At 43.4% G+C, this 18577-nt stretch overlaps 1 protein-coding gene across 1 annotated transcript in view; it reads left to right on the top strand.

Annotated features, from left to right (window-relative positions):
- LOC311234450 (serine/threonine-protein kinase DCLK2-like) overlaps window positions 1-18577 on the top strand; it is a 90602-nt gene that overhangs the window by 25247 nt on the left and 46778 nt on the right. The window contains exon 3 of the mRNA XM_084321629.1: window positions 13406-13532. Within this exon, the coding sequence (XP_084177755.1) occupies window positions 13406-13532 (127 nt within the window). The remainder of the gene's footprint in view (window positions 1-13405; window positions 13533-18577) is intronic.

Below are 18577 nucleotides of genomic sequence, written 5' to 3'. Positions count from 1 at the left end.
TGAGGAGCTCACTGTAGAGGCTGTACACCCTGGACGGCAAACAGGTGAGGAGCTCACTGTAGAGGCTGTACACACTGGACGGCAAACAGGTGAGGAGCCCACTGTAGAGGCTGTACACACTGGACGGCAAACAGGTGAGGAGCTCACTGTAGAGGCTGTACACCCTGGACGGCAAACAGGTGAGGAGCCCACTGTAGAGGCTGTACACACTGGACGGCAAACAGGTGAGGAGCTCACTGTAGAGGCTGTACACACTGGACGGCAAACAGGTGAGGAGCTCACTGCACCGGCAGTGCTGTATGTCTCTCTCTCTCAGTACTGTATGTCTCTCTCTCTCTCTCTCTCTCTCTCTCTCTCTCTCTGTCAGTACTGTATGTCTCTCTCGCTCTCTGTCAGTACTGTATGTCTCTCTCTCTGTCTCTGTCAAGTGGTTTTTATGTGCTGGAGGAGGTTTTTGGGGTTTGTTGGGGTGGTTGTGTGTGTGTGTGTGTGTGTGTGTGTGTGGGGGGGTGTGTGTGTGTGGGTGTGTGTGCGGGTGAGTGTGTGGGTGTGTGTGTTTTTATGAAGATGCCGTGAGATTTTTGTGTCTCTATTGACTGTTTTTAGTTGACATGTTTTAATAAAAGAACATCAAAAGTCTCTGTCAGTACTGTATCTCTCTCTCTCTCTCTCTCTCTCTCTCTCTCTCTCTCTCTCTCTGTCAGTACTGTATCTCTCTCTCTCTCTCTCTCTCTCTCTCTCTCTCCCTGTCAGTACTGTATCTCTCTCTCTCTCCCTCTCTCTCTCTCTGTCTGTACTGTATGTCTCTCTCTCTCTGTCTCAGTACTGTATGTCTCTCTCTCTCTCTCTCTGTCAGTATTGTATGTATCTCTCTCTGTCAGTACTGTATCTATCTCTCTCTGTCAGTACTGTATCTGTCTCTCTGTCTCAGTACTGTATGTCTCTCTCTCTGTCAGTACTGTATCTATCTCTCTCTCTCTGTCAGTACTGTATCTGTCTCTCTGTATCAGTACTGTATGTCTCTCTCTCTGTCTCAGTACTGTATGTCTCTCTCTCTGTCAGTACTGTATGTCTCTCTCTGTCTCAGTACTGTATGTATCTCTCTCTGTCAGTACTGTATGTCTCTCTCTCTGTCTCAGTACTGTATGTATCTCTCTCTCTGTCAGTACTGTATGTCTCTCTCTCTCTGTCAGTACTGTATGTCTCTCTCTCAGTACTGTATGTCTCTCTCTCTGTCTCAGTACTGTATGTCTCTCTCTGTCTCAGTACTGTATGTCTCTCTCTGTCTCAGTACTGTATGTCTCTCTCTCTCTGTCAGTACTGTATGTCTCTCTCTCTCTCTCTCTCTCTCTCTCTCTCTCTCTCTGTCAGTACTGTATGTCTCTCTCTGTCTCAGTACTGTATGTCTCTCTCTCTGTCAGTACTGTATGTCTCTATCTCTGTCTCAGTACTGTATGTCTCTCTCTCTGTCAGTACTGCATGTCTCTCTCTCTCTCTCTGTCAGTACTGTATGTCTCTCTCTCTCTGTCTCAGTACTGTATGTCTCTCTCTCTGTCAGTACTGTATGTCTCTCTCTCTCTGTCTCAGTACTGTATCTATCTCTCTCTGTCAGTACTGTATGTCTCTCTCTGTCTCAGTACTGTATCTATCTCTCTCTGTCTCAGTACTGTATGTCTCTCTCTGTCTCAGTACTGTATGTCTCTCTGTCAGTACTGTATGTATCTCTCTCTCTGTCAGTACTGTATGTCTCTCTCTCTGTCAGTACTGTATGTCTCTCTCTCTGTCTCAGTACTGTATGTCTCTCTCTCTGTCAGTACTGTATGTCTCTCTCTCTGTCTCAGTACTGTATGTCTCTCTCTCTGTCTGTACTGTATGTCTCTCTCTCTGTCAGTACTGTATGTCTCTCTCTCTCTCTGTCAGTACTGTATGTATCTCTCTCTGTCAGTACTGTATGTCTCTCTCTGTCTCAGTACTGTGTCTCTCTCTCTGTCTCAGTACTGTATGTCTCTCTGTCAGTACTGTATGTCTCTCTCTCTGTCAGTACTGTATGTCTCTCTCTGTCTCAGTACTGTATGTCCCTCTCTCTCTGTCAGTACTGTATGTCTCTCTCTCTCTCTCTCTCTCTGTCAGTACTGTATGTCCCTCTCGCTCTCTCTCTCTCTCTCTCTCTCTCTCTCTCTCTCTCTCTCTCTCTCTCTGTCAGTACTGTATGTCTCTCTCTCTGTCTCAGCACTGTATCTCTCTCTCTGTCAGTACTGTATGTCTCTCTCTCTCTCTCTCTCTCTCTGTCAGTACTGTATGTATCTCTCTGTCAGTACTGTATGTATCTCTCTGTCAGTACTGTATCTATCTCTCTCTGTCTCAGTACTGTATGTCTCTCTCTCTCTCTCTCTCTCTCCGTCAGTACTGTATCTCTCTCTCTCCCTCTCTCTCTCTGTCAGTACTGTATCTGTCTCTCTCTCTCTCCCTCTCTCTCAGTACTGTATGTCTCTCTCTCTCTCTGTCAGTACTGTATCTATCTCTCTCTCTCCCTCTCTCTCTCTCTGTCAGTACTGTATCTGTCTCTCTGTCAGTACTGTATGTCTCTCTCTCTGTCTCTCTCTCTCTCTCTCTCTTTCTCTGTGTCAGTACTGTATCTCTCTCTCTCTCTCTCTCTCTTTCTCTGTGTCAGTACTGTACGTATCTCTCTATCTCTCTCTCTTTCTCTGTGTCAGTACTGTATCTCTCTATCTCTCTCTCTTTCTCTGTGTCAGTACTGTATCTCTCTCTCTCTCTCTCTTTCTCTGTGTCAGTACTGTATGTCTCTCTCTCTTTCTCTCTTTCTCTGTCAGTACTGTATCTCTCTCTTTCTCTGTGTCAGTACTGTATGTATCTCTCTCTCTCTCTCTTTCTCTCTCTGTACTGTATGTCAGAGTTGTACATTTGATTAATGTTGGTCTTTTCTAATTCTGAATCTGAAAGAAGCGTAGTGTGTGTGTGTGTGTTTATGTGTGTGCCTTCTTCGTGTCCTTTCAGTTTGTTCATTGACCAGCCGGGCTACTAGCTCCTCACTCACACTGCAGTCTGGTTACCATGGCAACCACTCCCCCACCCGCCTACCACCCCCCCCCCCCCCCCCCCTCCCTATCATTACACACACACACGCACACACACACACACACACACACACACACACACACACAGTGAAGTTCCGGAGGCATAAAGAGAGAGAGGAGAGAGAGAGAGAGAGAGAGAGAGAGAGATTGATTCTTTAATACTGCTGTAATGTGCCTGCACCTCCACGCTCCAGGAACGGCAGTGTGGAGGAGAAAGGTAGGATGGAGGCGAAGAGAAAAGAGTTATGCGATAGAGGAGGTGAGGGAGGACATTAGAGAGGAGTTAGGACCCAGAGGGGTAATCATTTGTATGCTGTAGAGATTCTGCTGCAGAACGTAGCAGGGAAACCTGGGGGAGAGGGAGAGGGAGAGAGAGAGGGAGAGGGAGAGAGAGAGAGAGGGAGACACTATATTTACAAAAGATGACTGATTGACAAGGTTAATTATTGTAATGATTGATATAACGTTAGGTAAGTATGTGCGGGTAGGGGCTGATATTCTATATAGAAGTTGTTGGCAAGTCCATCGAAATTCAATCAGTATCATGAAAGAATTTGAGATTGTCTGTAAACAATATGAAGACTATTCAATGTAACTGGACCTACAAAAGGCCTTGGACACTGTCAATCACTCCATTCTGATTGACAAGCTAAAAGCAATTGGTTTTGATAGCTTATCAGTGAGCTGGATGCAATCCTACCTGGAGGGGAGAGAGCAGATGGTGGAGGTAAACGGTACTCTATCCCCCCCCTCACAGTGAGCTGTGGTGTTCCACAAGGAAGCATACTAGGACCGCTACTCTTCCTAATTTATGCAAATGACATGTCGTCAGCCTGTGACTGCAACTTGTTCCTGTTTGCGGACGACTCAGCCCTGCTGGTCTCTGACAAGAACAAGTTGCAGGTTGAAAAAACCCTCAGCTCGGAACTAGGCAAAATCTGCATATGGCTCGCTGATGACAAACTATCATTACACATGGGCAAAACGGAGCCCATTCTCTTCGGTTCAAATAACAAACTCAGCAAGACCGACGGCTCAGTTACAGTGGGTGACAATATCAAGTTTCAAGTTTCTTATTGTCACAAGGAAAGACGAAATGACCTACTTGGGTTCCATCCTAGAGGCAAATCTTTCCTGTGACAAAATGGCATCCAATGTAATAAAAAAAAGTCAACCAACGAACTAGATTCTTGTACCGGATCTCCTCTCTGGTAAACAAGAATACCCTGAAGACTCTGGCAGGAGCACTCATTCAAGGGTACTACGACTATGCGTGCACCTCATGGTACCAAAGCACCTCAAAGGCGCTTAAAACAAAATTACAAACATCACAAAACAAACTGGTTAGACTACTACTTGACCTGAACCCCAGAACCCACCTCACCCCTGCCCACTTTGACAACCTAGGATGGCTTAGAGTAGACGACAGAGTACAGCAACTTGCAATGGGCCTGGTCTACAAGATACACTATACGACTAAGGTACCCATGTACATGTCAAAATACTTCCCAAAGGTCAGTGAATACCACAACCACTACACCAGAGGAAGCTCAACAAATCATGTTAAACCCAGATTCGGCTCAAACAAGGGACTAAACACGTTTCGCAATTATGCCACATCAATGTGAAACGCCCTACCCAAAGCTGTAAAGGAATGTGAATCCCTACCCACATTCAAAACCGCTCTTAAAGAGCACCTACGGGAGGCTGCAATTCGAAACTGGCCACCGTGAATGCCCAAAACCCTCACCACCTCCTAATAGACAGTCTCCTCCCCACCGCATGTATATATTCCCTCCCCGCCGTATGTATATTTCTCTCCCACCCACCCACCCCCTCCTAATGTACAGTCCCCTCCCCATCATATGTATATACTCTGTCAGGATCTAGGGGTAACAGTACTGTATATTTGAATACCGTTTATGTCACAAATGTATCAGTACTAAATACCTATATGTCCCTATGTCATAAATGTCATGTATGTTGTGTATGTCATAAATGTCTATATGAATTGAAAATGGGGGACCCTGATGGAAACAAGACAAACGTCTTTCTCAGGTCTGCATCCCCTTAACAATTGTGTGTATTGAGCTGTACTGTATTGTACCCATTCTGCAATCTGTTAAATAAAGTTTTCATTCATTCATTCATTCACAGTATACCTAGACAAAACAATGTAATTAGTAACACTAAGAATACAACGTTTTGAGTGCTTTCAGTTTGTTCCTTGGTACTGATTTCACTGCATCACGTTCTGTAGCAGCTCATCAGTCTGACTGGGGATTTTAGCTTAGTTTCCCTTACAGACAGAAGTTCCCTTACATTCAGAAGTTCCCTTACATTCAGAAGTTCCCTTACATTCAGAAGTTCCCTTACAGACAGAAGATTCAGAAGTTCCCTTACAGACAGAAGTTTCCTTACAGACAGATGTTCTTACTTTCAGATGTTCCCTTACACTCAGAAGTTCCCTTACACTCAGATGTTCCCTTACAGACAGAAGTTCCCTTACAGACAGAAGTTCCCTTGCAGACAGATGTTCCCTTACAGACCGAAGTTCCCTTACAGACCGAAGTTCCCTTACAGACAGATGTTCCCTTATAGACAGAAGTTCCCTTACAGACAGAAGTTCCCTTACAGACAGATGTTCCCTTACAATCAGAAGTTCCCTTACAGACAGAAGTTCCCTTACATTTTGAAGTTCCCTTATAGACATAAGTTCCCTTATAGACAGAAGTTCCCTTACAGACAGATGTTCCCTTACAATCAGAAGTTCCCTTATAGACAGATGTTCCCTTATAGACAGATGTTCCCTTACAATCAGAAGTTCCCTGATCGACCGAAGTTCCCTTACATTCAGAAGTTCCCTTACATTTAGAAGTTCCCTTACATTCAGAAGTTCCCTTACAGACAGAAGTTCCCTTACATTCAGAAGTTCCCTTACAGACAGAAGTTCCCTTACACACAGATGTTCCCTTACATTCAGAAGTTCCCTTACAGACAGAAGTTCCCTTATTTACAGACAGATGTTCCCTTACAGACAGAAGTTCCCTTACATTCAGAAGTTCCCTTACAGACAGAAGTTCCCTTACAGACAGATGTTCCCTTACATTCAGAAGTTCCCTTACAGACAGATGTTCCCTTACAGACAGATGTTCCCTTACAGACAGATGTTCCCTTACAGAGGGAAGTTCCCGAATCTCGTCGACTCTCCAGTTAGACATTTTTGTTGCCATCTTTGTGTAAATGATTCCTCTTCTTCCCCCTCTGATGTATTTATTCCTCCTGTTTCTCTCCAGTCACATGCTAGACATGTAATCAACACGACCACTTGCTCGCTGTGTGGATCCGGTGAACAATGATCTGCTTGTATTCTCACATGGGCACAGTTGGTCATTACGCAAACTTAACTTAGGACACGGGAAGCTGGGAGGGTGAACTCCACACTGGAGCATTTGAACAGTTGCATTCTTACATACATCAGATTAATGTCTAAATAACTTCAGGAGTCCAGTGTGAAAGAGGCTAGAGACAGAGAGAGAGAGAGGGAGAGAGGGAGGGAGGGAGGGAGGGAGAGAGGGAGAGAGAGGGAGAGAGAGAGAGAGAGAACTAATAGAGAATACTAATGAGGGCTAGATCCACAAAGAATGGATTGCACGGAGCAAGTTGCTTACTTACAATTCATGATGAATTGAAAATGGGAGACCCTGATGTAAACAAGACGAAAGTCTTTCTCTGGTCTGCATCCCCTTAACAATTGTGTGTATTGAGCCGTACTGTATTGTACCCATTCTGCAATCTGTTGATAAAACTTTCATTCAATCAATCAATCTGCACGGTAAAGGGAAAGACTTTTGTCTTGTTTACATCAGGGTCCCCCATTTTCAATTCATCATGAATTGTAAGTAAGCAACTTGCTCCGTGCAATCCATTCTTTGTGGATTTAGCCCTCAGTTGCTAGGGAGAAATGGCCAACTAGCAAGATCACCTACACACACACACACACACACACACACACACACACACACACACACACACACACACACGTACAGCTAATATGTACTGACACACACACACACAGCTAATATGTACTGACACACACACACACACACACACCTACACACACACACACAAACACACACACACACACGTACAGCTAATATGTACTGACACACAGACACACACACACCTACACACACACACACACACACACACACACACACTAAGACCTCACATACAGATAATATGTACTGACACACACACACACACACACACACATACAGCTAATATGTACTGACACACACACACACACACACACACACTAAGACCTCACACACATTCTAGTGTCTTTTGTAAGTCTGTGTGAAAGCTTTACACAGCAAAGACAATGGCTGAATGCATGTCTCTCTCTCTCCCTCTCCCCCTCTCTCTCTTCATCTCTAACTCTCTCCCTCTCCCCCTATCTCTCTTCATCTCCGACTCTCTCTCTCCCTCTCTCAATCTCTCTCTCTGTCCTAATACCACTATCTTTCTCTTTCCCTCTCTTGTTCTCTCTCTCTATCTCTCTCTCTCTCTCTCTCTCTCTCTCTCTATCATCCTCTGTCTCTTCCTGTCTGTCTCCTTGTCAAATCAAATTAGGTCAAAACTCATTTCGATTGACATAACTGGAACAGGAGTTAACATCGGCGAATCGTATCGCTATCATCCCACAGAGCCTGCCTATCTCCAAAACCAAAAATGTCCACCCACTGACATTATTATCCCCTGTTCGTTAGTCCCATAGAGCTGCGTTCTAAATGTAGAACCATCTGAGATATTCCACCATAGTCGCACTACAATACAACACGTACAGGTGGGTCTGCTGTGCTCCTTATAGGTGCTATACTGTAGATAACATTCAGCCACTAGATGGCACACTAGAGCACCAGCACATCATGTATCCAATTAGATGCATTCCACGTGGGGAAATGGGAAGTAGGGAGAGGATACATGTAAACATTCATTTTGGACCTGCCACATTTTTTATTATTATACATTTATTTCAATCAATAATTGTTTTGGGGGGAAAAGCAATAATTTTATTTTTTTTTTTTTATCCACTTTTTCTCCCATTTTCTATTTTTCTCCCATCCCAATTTCGTATCATCCAATTCAACCCTCCCCTGTCTCGAACGCTGTTTCTTGCCTCCCACAAGCCGGCTGCAATGTGGACTAAGTCATACATAGCACGAGTCCCCTCCGATACTCGAGGTAACAGCAGTCGCATCTTTTCACCTGCGCGGCTCGATCTTTCAGCGACAGGGGTCTGCGCTTTGGAGGGGAGCCGCCCCCATCGCTTCCTGATCTTTTTAAAAGCTCTGTGAATGTATTATTGTTTTTTTCTTTTGTTTTTTTAATCTACATACAATTTTTATCTATAGCAACTTTAATATAGATCTTTGATGTCCCCTAAAAATACCTTTGAAGTTTTTTGCAAAAAATACTCTGATTATACATTCTAGCAGCCTCTATACCTCTGTTTCAGTCCTGTTCTCATTCTAGTAGCCTCTATACCTCTGTTTCAGTCCTGTTCTCATTCTAGCAGCCTCTATACCTCTCTGTTTCAGTCCTGTTCTCATTCTAGCAGCCTCTATACCTCTGTTTCAGTCCTGTTCTCATTCTAGCAGCCACTATACCTCTGTTTCAGTCCTGTTCTCATTCTAGCAGCCTCTATACCTCTGTTTAGGTCCTGTTCTCATTCTAGCAGCCTCTATACCCCTCTGTTTCAGTCCTGTTCTCATTCTAGCAGCCTCTATACCTCTCTGTTTCAGTCCTGTTCTCATTCTAGCAGCCTCTATACCCCTCTGTTTCAGTCCTGTTCTCATTCTAGCAGCCTCTATACCTGTTTCAGCCCTGTTCTCATTCTAGCAGCCTCTATACCTCTCTGTTTCAGTCCTGTTCTCATTCTAGCAGCCTCTATACCCCTCTGTTTCAGTCCTGTTCTCATTCTAGCAGCCTCTATACCTGTTTCAGCCCTGTTCTCATTCTAGTAGCCTCTACACCTCTCTGTTTCAGCCGTGGTATCATTCTAGTAGCCTCTACACCTCTCTGTTTCAGTCCTGTTATCATTCTAGCAGCCTCTATAACTCTCTGTTTCAGTCCTGTTCTCATTCTAGCACCCTCTATACCTCTCTGGTTCAGTCCTGTTCTCATTCTAGCAGCCTCTATACCTCTCTGTTTCAGTCCTGTTCTCATTCTAGCAGCCTCTATACCGCTCTGTTTCAGCCCTGTTCTCATTCTAGCAGCCTCTATACCTCTGTGTTTCAGTCCTGTTCTCTTTCTAACAGCCTCTATACCTCTCTGTTTCAGTCCTGTTCTCATTCTAACAGCCTCTATACCTCTCCGTTTCAGCCCTGTTCTCATTCTAGCAGCCTCTATACCTCTCTGTTTCAGTCCTATTCTCATTCTAACAGCCTCTATACTTCTCTGTTTCAGTCCTGTTCTCATTCTAACAGCCTCTATACCGCTCTGTTTCAGCCCTGTTCTCATTCTAGCAGCCTCTATACCGCTCTGTTTCAGCCCTGTTCTCATTCTAGCAGCCTCTATACCTCTGTTTCAGTCCTGTTCTCATTCTAGCAGCCTCTATACCGCTCTGTTTCAGTCCTGTTCTCATTCTAGCAGCCTCTATACCTCTGTGTTTCAGTCCTGTTCTCATTCTAGCAGCTTCTATACCTCTGTTTCAGTCCTGTTCTCATTCTAGCAGTCTATACCTCTCTGTTTCAGTCCTGTTCTCATTCTAGCAGCCTCTATACCTCTCTGTTTCAGTCCTGGTCTAGCAGCCTCTATACCTCTCTGTTTCAGTCCTGGTCTAGCAGCCTCTATACCTCTGTGTTTCAGTCCTGTTCTCATTCTAACAGCCTCTATACCTCTCTGTTTCAGTCCTGGTCTAGCAGCCTCTATACCTCTGTTTCAGTCCTGTTCTCATTCTAGCAGCCTCTATACCTCTCTGTTTCAGTCCTGTTCTCATTCTAGCAGCCTCTATACCTCTGTTTCAGTCCTGTTCCCATTTTAGCAGCCTCTATACCTCTGTTTCAGCCCTGTTCTCATTCTAGCAGCCTCTATACCTCTGTTTCAGTCCTGTTCCCATTCTATCAGCCTCTATACCTCTCTGTTTCAGCCCTGTTCTCATTATAGCAGCCTCTATACCTCTGTTTCAGTCCTGTTCTCATTCTAGCAGCCTCTATACCTCTCTGTTTCAGTCCTGTTCTCATTCTAGCAGCCTTTATACCTCTCTGTTTCAGTCCTGTTCCCATTCTAGCAGTCTATACCTCTCTGTTTCAGCCCTGTTCTCATTCTAGCAGCCTCTATACCTCTGTTTCAGTCCTGTTCCCATTCTATCAGCCTCTATACCTCTCTGTTTCAGTCCTGTTCTCATTCTAGCAGCCTCTATATCTCTCTGTTTCAGTCCTGTTCTCATTCTAGTAGCCTCTATACCTCTGTGTTTCAGTCCTGTTCTCATTCTAGCAGCCTCTATACCTCTCTGTTTCAGTCCTGTTCTCATTCTAGCAGCCTCTATACCTCTGTGTTTCAGTCCTGTTCTCATTCTACGTTAACCTTTTTCCCAAGGAGCACATGTGCTCCTAAATGAAAAAATTTAGGAGCACACAAAGAAATTTAGGAGCACCCAAAAATATTTAGGAGCACAGTGAAAATATTTCAAGTAACAGAGTTTATCTTTTTTTCAAAAATAAATGTATATTTGTACTGTGCGTGCATGTGTGTAAATTAGCTCTTGCTACAACCCTGCATGTTTACATTTTGTATTTTGTACTTGATGTTCATTAACATGTGCTGTCCCTATCAAATAAACTATCAAATCAAACTACTGCTACAAAAGGTTCAGTCACTTAACTTTAGCTTTTGCCCATTTTATGCATACAATGCTTATGTTTTGGCTGTGTTGCTCTTCTAGAAAAATAATCCTTTCAGGGTTGCCTATTGAAATACTGTACACCTCCAGTACAGAAACATTGTTTATGAGTTTGCGTGTCAGGTAGACCAGTCGAGTCTGCCAATTACATCACACCGCTTGCACTCCGGCCGTCCGGCGCTGCAGCTGGACCCTATTGCCCATCTCTGCTGTTGATAACGCTAGCCAAGTTATTATACACACAGATACACAGTGGGCCAGTGACTTTGGTGTAGGGGTGTAACAATGCATCGATCCTAAGGGGGAAATTAACTGCATCGATTTGAAAATGTTAGAATAGATTATCGCAATTTTAATGTGTACATGTTATGTTATTGTCATGTCCGTTACAGCCAACACACTGACATACGCTACTGCATCAACGTTATGATTAACAAAGCAAGGCATTCGTTTTGTTGCATTAACGTTATATTACTATTGCTATCGATAAATCTAGGTGTTCTAAAATCTATTGCTATTGGTAAGAGAGAGACTATAATAAGTTAGTGTCTCGGAAAACGAGAGCCCTGATCGCAATTTCAGGAAGTAAACAAGCAAAACTAGAGCTTCCGATTGGTCATTTGCTTTATTTCCCATGAAACCAGTCACTTCACTCTACTGTGATTGGACCGTTGGCTTGAGTGCAATGTGGGACTTGTAGTTTTTTAACGATTCTCAGCGGAGAAATAAAAAGTACGACTTAGGCTGTCATCAGCACTCTCACACCGTGCGCGTAATTGAGTTTTGAGGTTCGCACACACATATTTTTAGGGGCATATGCGAGCAATATGGTCGCACTGTAGAGCCCTGCCTCTCTGCTTCAGTCCTGTTCTCAATGGGCTGTTTCTGTGCCTGTAACGAGCGAACTGCTTTCATTGTACAAATATGAGAATTATTCGGTTGAACGAAAATTCTGATCCAATGTGCAGACTAGATGTTGCAGATCAACTATGCTATATCAAGTCCAGCGATAGCATAACAATCATCAAAAGTCATATTAAAAATAGGGATGTCCGATATTATCGGCCTACCGATATTGGCATTAAAATGTGATATCGGAAAATATCTATCGGTTTTCAAAAAATTACATTTCTATAACCTTTATTTACCCAGGCAAGCAAGTAAGAACACATTCTGATTTTATTTATTGTCAAAAGTATGCATAATGTTGTGTTAATTCCACAACAAGAGAGATGTAATGTTAATTACCTGAAATTATTCCGTTTTTTGGGGGGGAAACCCTGCATATATCGGTTGATATCGGTTGATATCGGTATCGGAAATTAAGAGTTGGACAATATCGGTATATCGGTATCGGTAAAAAAGCCAATATCGAGCATCCCTAATTAAAAATGTTGTCGTAAACATATTTTAGGTTCAACTTTAGGTAGATTTACGTGCAAGACTCCATCTTGTACACGTGCATTTGATCAAGATATCTTTACACGCACATTATTAACTATGGGGGATTGTGGCTGCAATTCTGAATGGCCACAAGAAGGGAGGCTTCTTGTAACAGCTGAACCACAGAAATGCACATCACCACTAGAGGGCTTTACTCTACATCACCACTAGAGGCTCTACTCTACATCACCACTAGAGGGCTTTACTCTACATCACCACTAGAGGGCTTTACATCACCACTAGAGGCTCTACATCACCACTAGAGCCTCTAAATCACCACTAGAGGGCTTTACTCTACATCACCACTAGAGGGCTCTACATCACCACTGCCACCAGAAAAATTTGGGTAGAATTTGGCCTTTTGGTGCCGAAAAAATTCCCTTTCTGTGGTGGCATTTTGAAACGGATCACCACCATGTTCGACATCAAAAACGACTAGTAGGACTGACCCTGTCTCTTTGCTTGGACCACTGGAAATATTAGTAATTGTGCGTCCAGAGAGAAGAAAGAAAGAAAAAAGACTCTCCTATCTCGGCTGCTCCGTGACGAGCAAGGTCTCCCCTACATCTTCAAAAGCCTAGAGAAAGCTTGTCTTAACTCATCATCATCATCATCATGATTCCATATCAAATTGATCACATTTATCACAGCGCGCGTGCGCCTTTGGAGAACTATTTCAGTACCACAACCCAGAGAACACGCTGCTTCTATCCGCCTACGACTTGGGAACACAGCGTTCTGTCTAAACGCACACGCGGTGGCGGCATTGTACCGTCTCTGCTTTGTTTCAGTGTGAAGAACCTAAGCCGGCAGAAGGAAGGTTCTCCTTTGTGGCACTATTGTGCAATTACTATGTGAAAATGGCTTTCTCTCCCCTGTCTGTCTGTCTTGGGTGGCTGTCTCTGTCTCAGGTGACGTGTCTTCAGGACTTCATTGATGTGTCTGTCTGTCTCTGTCTCAGGTGACTTGTCTGCAGGACTTCTTCGGGGAAGATGACGTTTTCATGGCCTGTGGTTTGGAGAAGTTCCGTTACGCTCAGGACGACTTCCTCCTCACACACACTGGAAAGACTCCTGCCTTCGTCAACGGTGAGACCTGGTTGGTTTACATGACTGAGTCACTCGGTTGATGCATCGATTAGTCCGTTGATTTGACTGATTCACTAAATGGACTGATTTTGGTTTAATTGATCGGCTGATCGGCTGATTGGCTGATGGACTGACACCACAGCCTCAATACACACACAATAGGGCTTTCAAAATGTACCTAAAATGACATTTGACTAACCATTAGAATATCTATTATTGCGCATTATGTAAACAAAATAAATTACCTTTAATATCAACATACCTACACCCCCCCCCCCCCCCCCCCCCTTCGCTCTGTGCGTGAGGAGAAATCGGTGCTAGATTGATTGGAGCGAGATCAAATAAATGAAGGTTTAAGGTATATAGAACAGACATTAATACACAGCAACACGCCTCCTGTGATGAACATGGAATGATATAATTTCCTTGGCATGAAACGGGAAATAGTCATCAAACCAATTAGGACCTGCATGGCGCTTCTGTCTCAATTCATTATTCAATATCTATAAGTTTTACCCTGAGGGATGATTTACAATAAAGTGCTAAAAATGGAAAAGTAGGCTACTTACACTCTTGATACTAGAACTCTCAAAATAGCGTTAGTATAGAAGAAGAAGGCAGGCCAGCTGTAGTTTACATAGCTTGCATACAACCTGATCAAAACGGGGCATTTAGATTGAGCTCAGGGCAGCGTTTCCGTTAGCCGGTAATTACCGGTATTTGACCGGCAAAATCTGTTGAAGTCCGACATATTTAATCTCTCCGGTCTTAATGTCCGGTGAAAATAATTCCCTCTAAGCACAATTTGATTATTTGAATTGTATTAAAATAGGCTAAAATTAAATAGCCTATGCGATGAACGAAACAATCATTACATTTGTTTCATCGTTGCTTCTAATAATGACAACGACTTTGTCAGCGAGAGCTTAGTGCTGGGTTTGCGAGTGCATGTGCAGCTGCAGAGCCGGAGCAGCAGCGGCACAGTGCAGTACTCCAATTCAGCCATTGGCAATTCAGCTGTTGGGTGGGGGGTGCTGCTGAGCGGTCCCCAGATAGAGCCAGAAAAGAGCCAGAAAACAGCTGAATCTGCTGCTCTGCATCGACATACTCTCGCAAATAAGTCATTGGGAGGTGGAGAGAGAGAGAGTCGTCACGCAAACCCACGATAATGTTGCCGTCTCTCTCTGCCAAATTTCTCAGTTCTTCGCTTGATATAATTAATACAAATGTCCAATATAACGGAATTCGTTAGCTCATAAAAATGTGATTATAACAGACTGCTGTTTATTAATGTCGGGCGACTGCCCACAGACATTTGATTTAAAGTCGGCAGCAGCACGGAGTCTCTGGACTTATTTTATTTGGAATATAATGACTATACGCAAAAGTAGCCTAGTTTTAAGTAAAAATATTATAAATCTACATGCCTTGATGATGTCATTCTTTTGTTTTGTTGTCATTCTTTTGCCTATCAATTGTTTTTAAGCTCAATAAACTCTGACCGGAATTTCTCTCATTTGACCGGTAGATTGAAATCTACCGGACACTGAGGCCGGCAACAATTTTTTCTATCGGAAACCCTGGCTCAGGGTGCAAACCACTGTCTCCGCGACCGAGTTGGGTTCTGGACTCTCTGCCGTCACGCCGTGTGCTTGTTGTTGGGACGCTGTGTGTCTCCTATCCGTCACACAGCAACTTTTACAGTAACTGTAAAAGCAATAATGGCATTTACAGTTACAGCCATTAGGACTGTCTACCATACTACTGCGGTGCCGACGGGGTTAATTTTGAGGTTGATTGATTGATTGATTGAAAACTTTATTAACAGATTGCAGAATGGGTACAGTACAGTACAGCTCAATACATACAATTGTTAAGGGGATGCAGACCACAGAAAGACTTTCGTCTTGCTGTTCTGTTATTGCGCCACCAGGAGGCGCAAAGTCTAGAAATATTCTGAACGCCTGCTTTGTGTGCAACTCGTGATACCAGTATCTCCTGCGTTGGTGGCGAGCGCCTTGCCCACTGCGCCACCCAGCCGCCCTACACCAATACATTTGTAACATAAACATTCCACTGCTCATCTTGCCCAACAGACGTGCTGTCCAAGTCTGACGGCGATTAATTGCACGGATTTAGGATGAATAAAGCCTTTAAACAAACAATTTTACGTACTTGATTTTGTCACTATTATTAGATACAGTTTACAATGTATCTCAAGAACTAAACGCATCACATCAGTAATACTCAAACAAGCATGTCGGGGAATTGTGGGTTTTATTTGGGCCAGGGTAGTGCTTCCACCGCGCCTGCTTTGTGTGCAACTCGTGAAACTCGTGGCGGGGCGCTTCCAGTTTAAGAATGAGTGACGTACTTCATTCAGGAGTTCACAGCTGTGATCACCCGCCATTTAAGAGCACCTCTCCATGAATTCAGGGCTATCGTAGGCTGATCTACCCTTCCCCCTCTGGAAAGTTTTGCATTTAAATGCAAAATAGGCTGAATTTGCATTGTGGTCTGACATTGTGAAGAAACTAACTCTTCTCCTTCTCACTAACACACTGTCAGACTCACTATGCTCACTGCAGCTAGAGGAGAGGCAGGGGGTAGGTGTCTTTCTCCAGCCTCAACCATGTGATTCATGTATGTAGAGTCCAAAACCGATACTAGCCAATGAGATTCGAGCTGACTGCCACACCTTAAAAGTTTAAAACGGGGCTGTGAGCAGAATAATTAGTCTGGCATCCCCTCTGCACACCTCCCCTCTGCACTCTGAAAATTGTATTAACCCGTGACTGCTCCCACGGGCCGAATATTGCCCCGATCCTCGCAAGATTAAATCCACGGGTACCTCTCGGCGTGCCGAAGCTTTTCCTAAATCACTTCCATCATCGAAAACGAGGGGAAAAGGTCGGCTCACGACCCTGAAAATGTCGCGTGATTTTTAAAACGCTGTATTAAGTGAGCCTATTATGGGATCCACGCGAGCTTTCTATCGTGGAAACATCTGGGCGTCCCGCAACTTTTACTCATTCACATGTAGCCCCGGAAATGCTTAGAAAAGGAAAGCCGAAAGCGTGGAATAAACTCGGCGAAACGGAAAAGTGTCCCACGGGCGCGCCGTGATTCCGATCCGCGTGAAAATATTCACGGCCATAGAGGAGACCGTGGGACACCTTTTTGCAACCGAATATGTTTCTCGAATTTGCTCCCACGCGGCGCGCAAAATCGCGCAAGGAAAGATCTGACCAAAAATGAACCAATGCTCCAGCAGTATTAACACTTTGGTTGCCTTGGGTTAAATTAATGATATACCATAGATTGCCAGCGCTATTTGTCTATGGAGAAAGTCCCCTTCTTTGCAGGGCTATAACTTTTTTAATTCTATTGCTACATTGCCATTATTAGGGCCCATTCAAAGTCCTATATGTATTGTTCATTGTGTAGCAACGTTAAACTTTTTCATTCACATATTCATAGTAAAGTATGGTCTAATGTATAAGTATGTTTTCATCTCTTTCTGCAACTTTCTCCAGAACGTGATATATAGCCCCAAATGCATTATATTGATGATGAAATACAGTTTGATGGCAATCAGCGCGATATAAAAAATTCCAACTAGACGTACTTCTAGAAGTTACTACACGTCATCTGATGTTGACCGGATGGGCGAGGGGGCGTTTATAATTCCGTGGGCAGCGTTATACCAATCATCTAATGTGGGTCAAATGTTGATAAAAGCAGTTAGTATCGAAGATGGTAACGTTACACGCTGAAACTCACCCCAGTCTCCGCGCGCCGTTGGGCGATCATCGTCGAGTAGAAATTTTATCATTATGGGATATATTATTACCCGGTCCATCTCCAGCTTGTATAATGGTATATACGTCCAAATCATGTTGTTTATCGAGTTATTGGCAATCGATCGCTATGTAGAGTGACGAGCTAGAATGCCGGAACCTATCCCGAGTGGCCGGAAGCAATACGGACATCTAGCACAACCTCCACTGTGCTTCCTGTTAAGCGGTTGCGCGATCGGCCACCAGATGGCGCTCCTGAACCGCCAGAGAGCTCAGTGGGTCCTGCTGGTGGTTCTCAGGCCAGCGGAGGGACATTATGGATCAGATCGCAGATTTTTGAAATATTGATACAAAGACGACGTACAGCGTCCCCCGGCAACTTTAGCATCGCCAGCAAAGACGTTGTAAATCGTTTTTAGGCAGTCAAAGTGTTAATGACCCTGATGTAAACAAGACAAACGTCTTTCTCTGGTCTGCATCCCCTTATACAATTGTGTGTATTGAGCTGTACTGTATTGTACCCATTCTGCAATCTGTTAAATAAATAAAAAGAAAGTTTGACTGGCCGCCGAGCCATACTGTAGTGTACATGGTGACTGCTTGACTTAAAAAAAAAATTAAAAAAAAATATTACTAAAAACATTTAATAATTTTTTTTAAATACATTTTTTTTGGCTTCCCCTGTTATTTTACCAACGCGACCCCACTGGTGAGGGGCTCTTTTATAATCACAGGATAGTGTATAGGACAAAAACAGAATCAGAATGAATATATTAATATTATTTAAAATGTTAATTCAAAATAAAATTCGTTAGATTGGACATTTGATTAATTATATCAAGCGGAGAACGAGAAAGGCAAAGCATTTATTTACCGAACTCGAAAATGGCTTCAAATATTTTTCTAATTATCTTCGCCTAGAAAATAAACGAAAAACCAAATTATATCATAAAAAGTTTATTGTAATATGCAACATGAGAAAATGGATCTGCTAGTGCGTATTAGAGGAGCTCGAAGCTCTTTTATAATCACAGGATAGTGGATAGGACAAAACAGAATCAGAATTCATATATTTAACATTTTAAACATTGTATGAGCAAACGAAATTCGTTAGATTGGACATTTGAAAACGGTGTTGATTGTTCTTTACACAGCACTGCTCTGTGTATTCAAGCTATTCAATGTTTCTCCCCCCTGCCCCTTTACCTAGAGACAAAAGTAATCTGGTGCAATCGAATATTAACA

This window comes from Notolepis coatsorum (assembly GCF_963971535.1).
Source record: "Notolepis coatsorum genome assembly, chromosome: 1".
Lineage (NCBI taxonomy): Eukaryota > Metazoa > Chordata > Actinopteri > Aulopiformes > Paralepididae > Notolepis > Notolepis coatsorum.
Note: the sequence above shows the minus strand (reverse complement) of the source record. Positions and strands in the feature narration are given on the sequence as shown.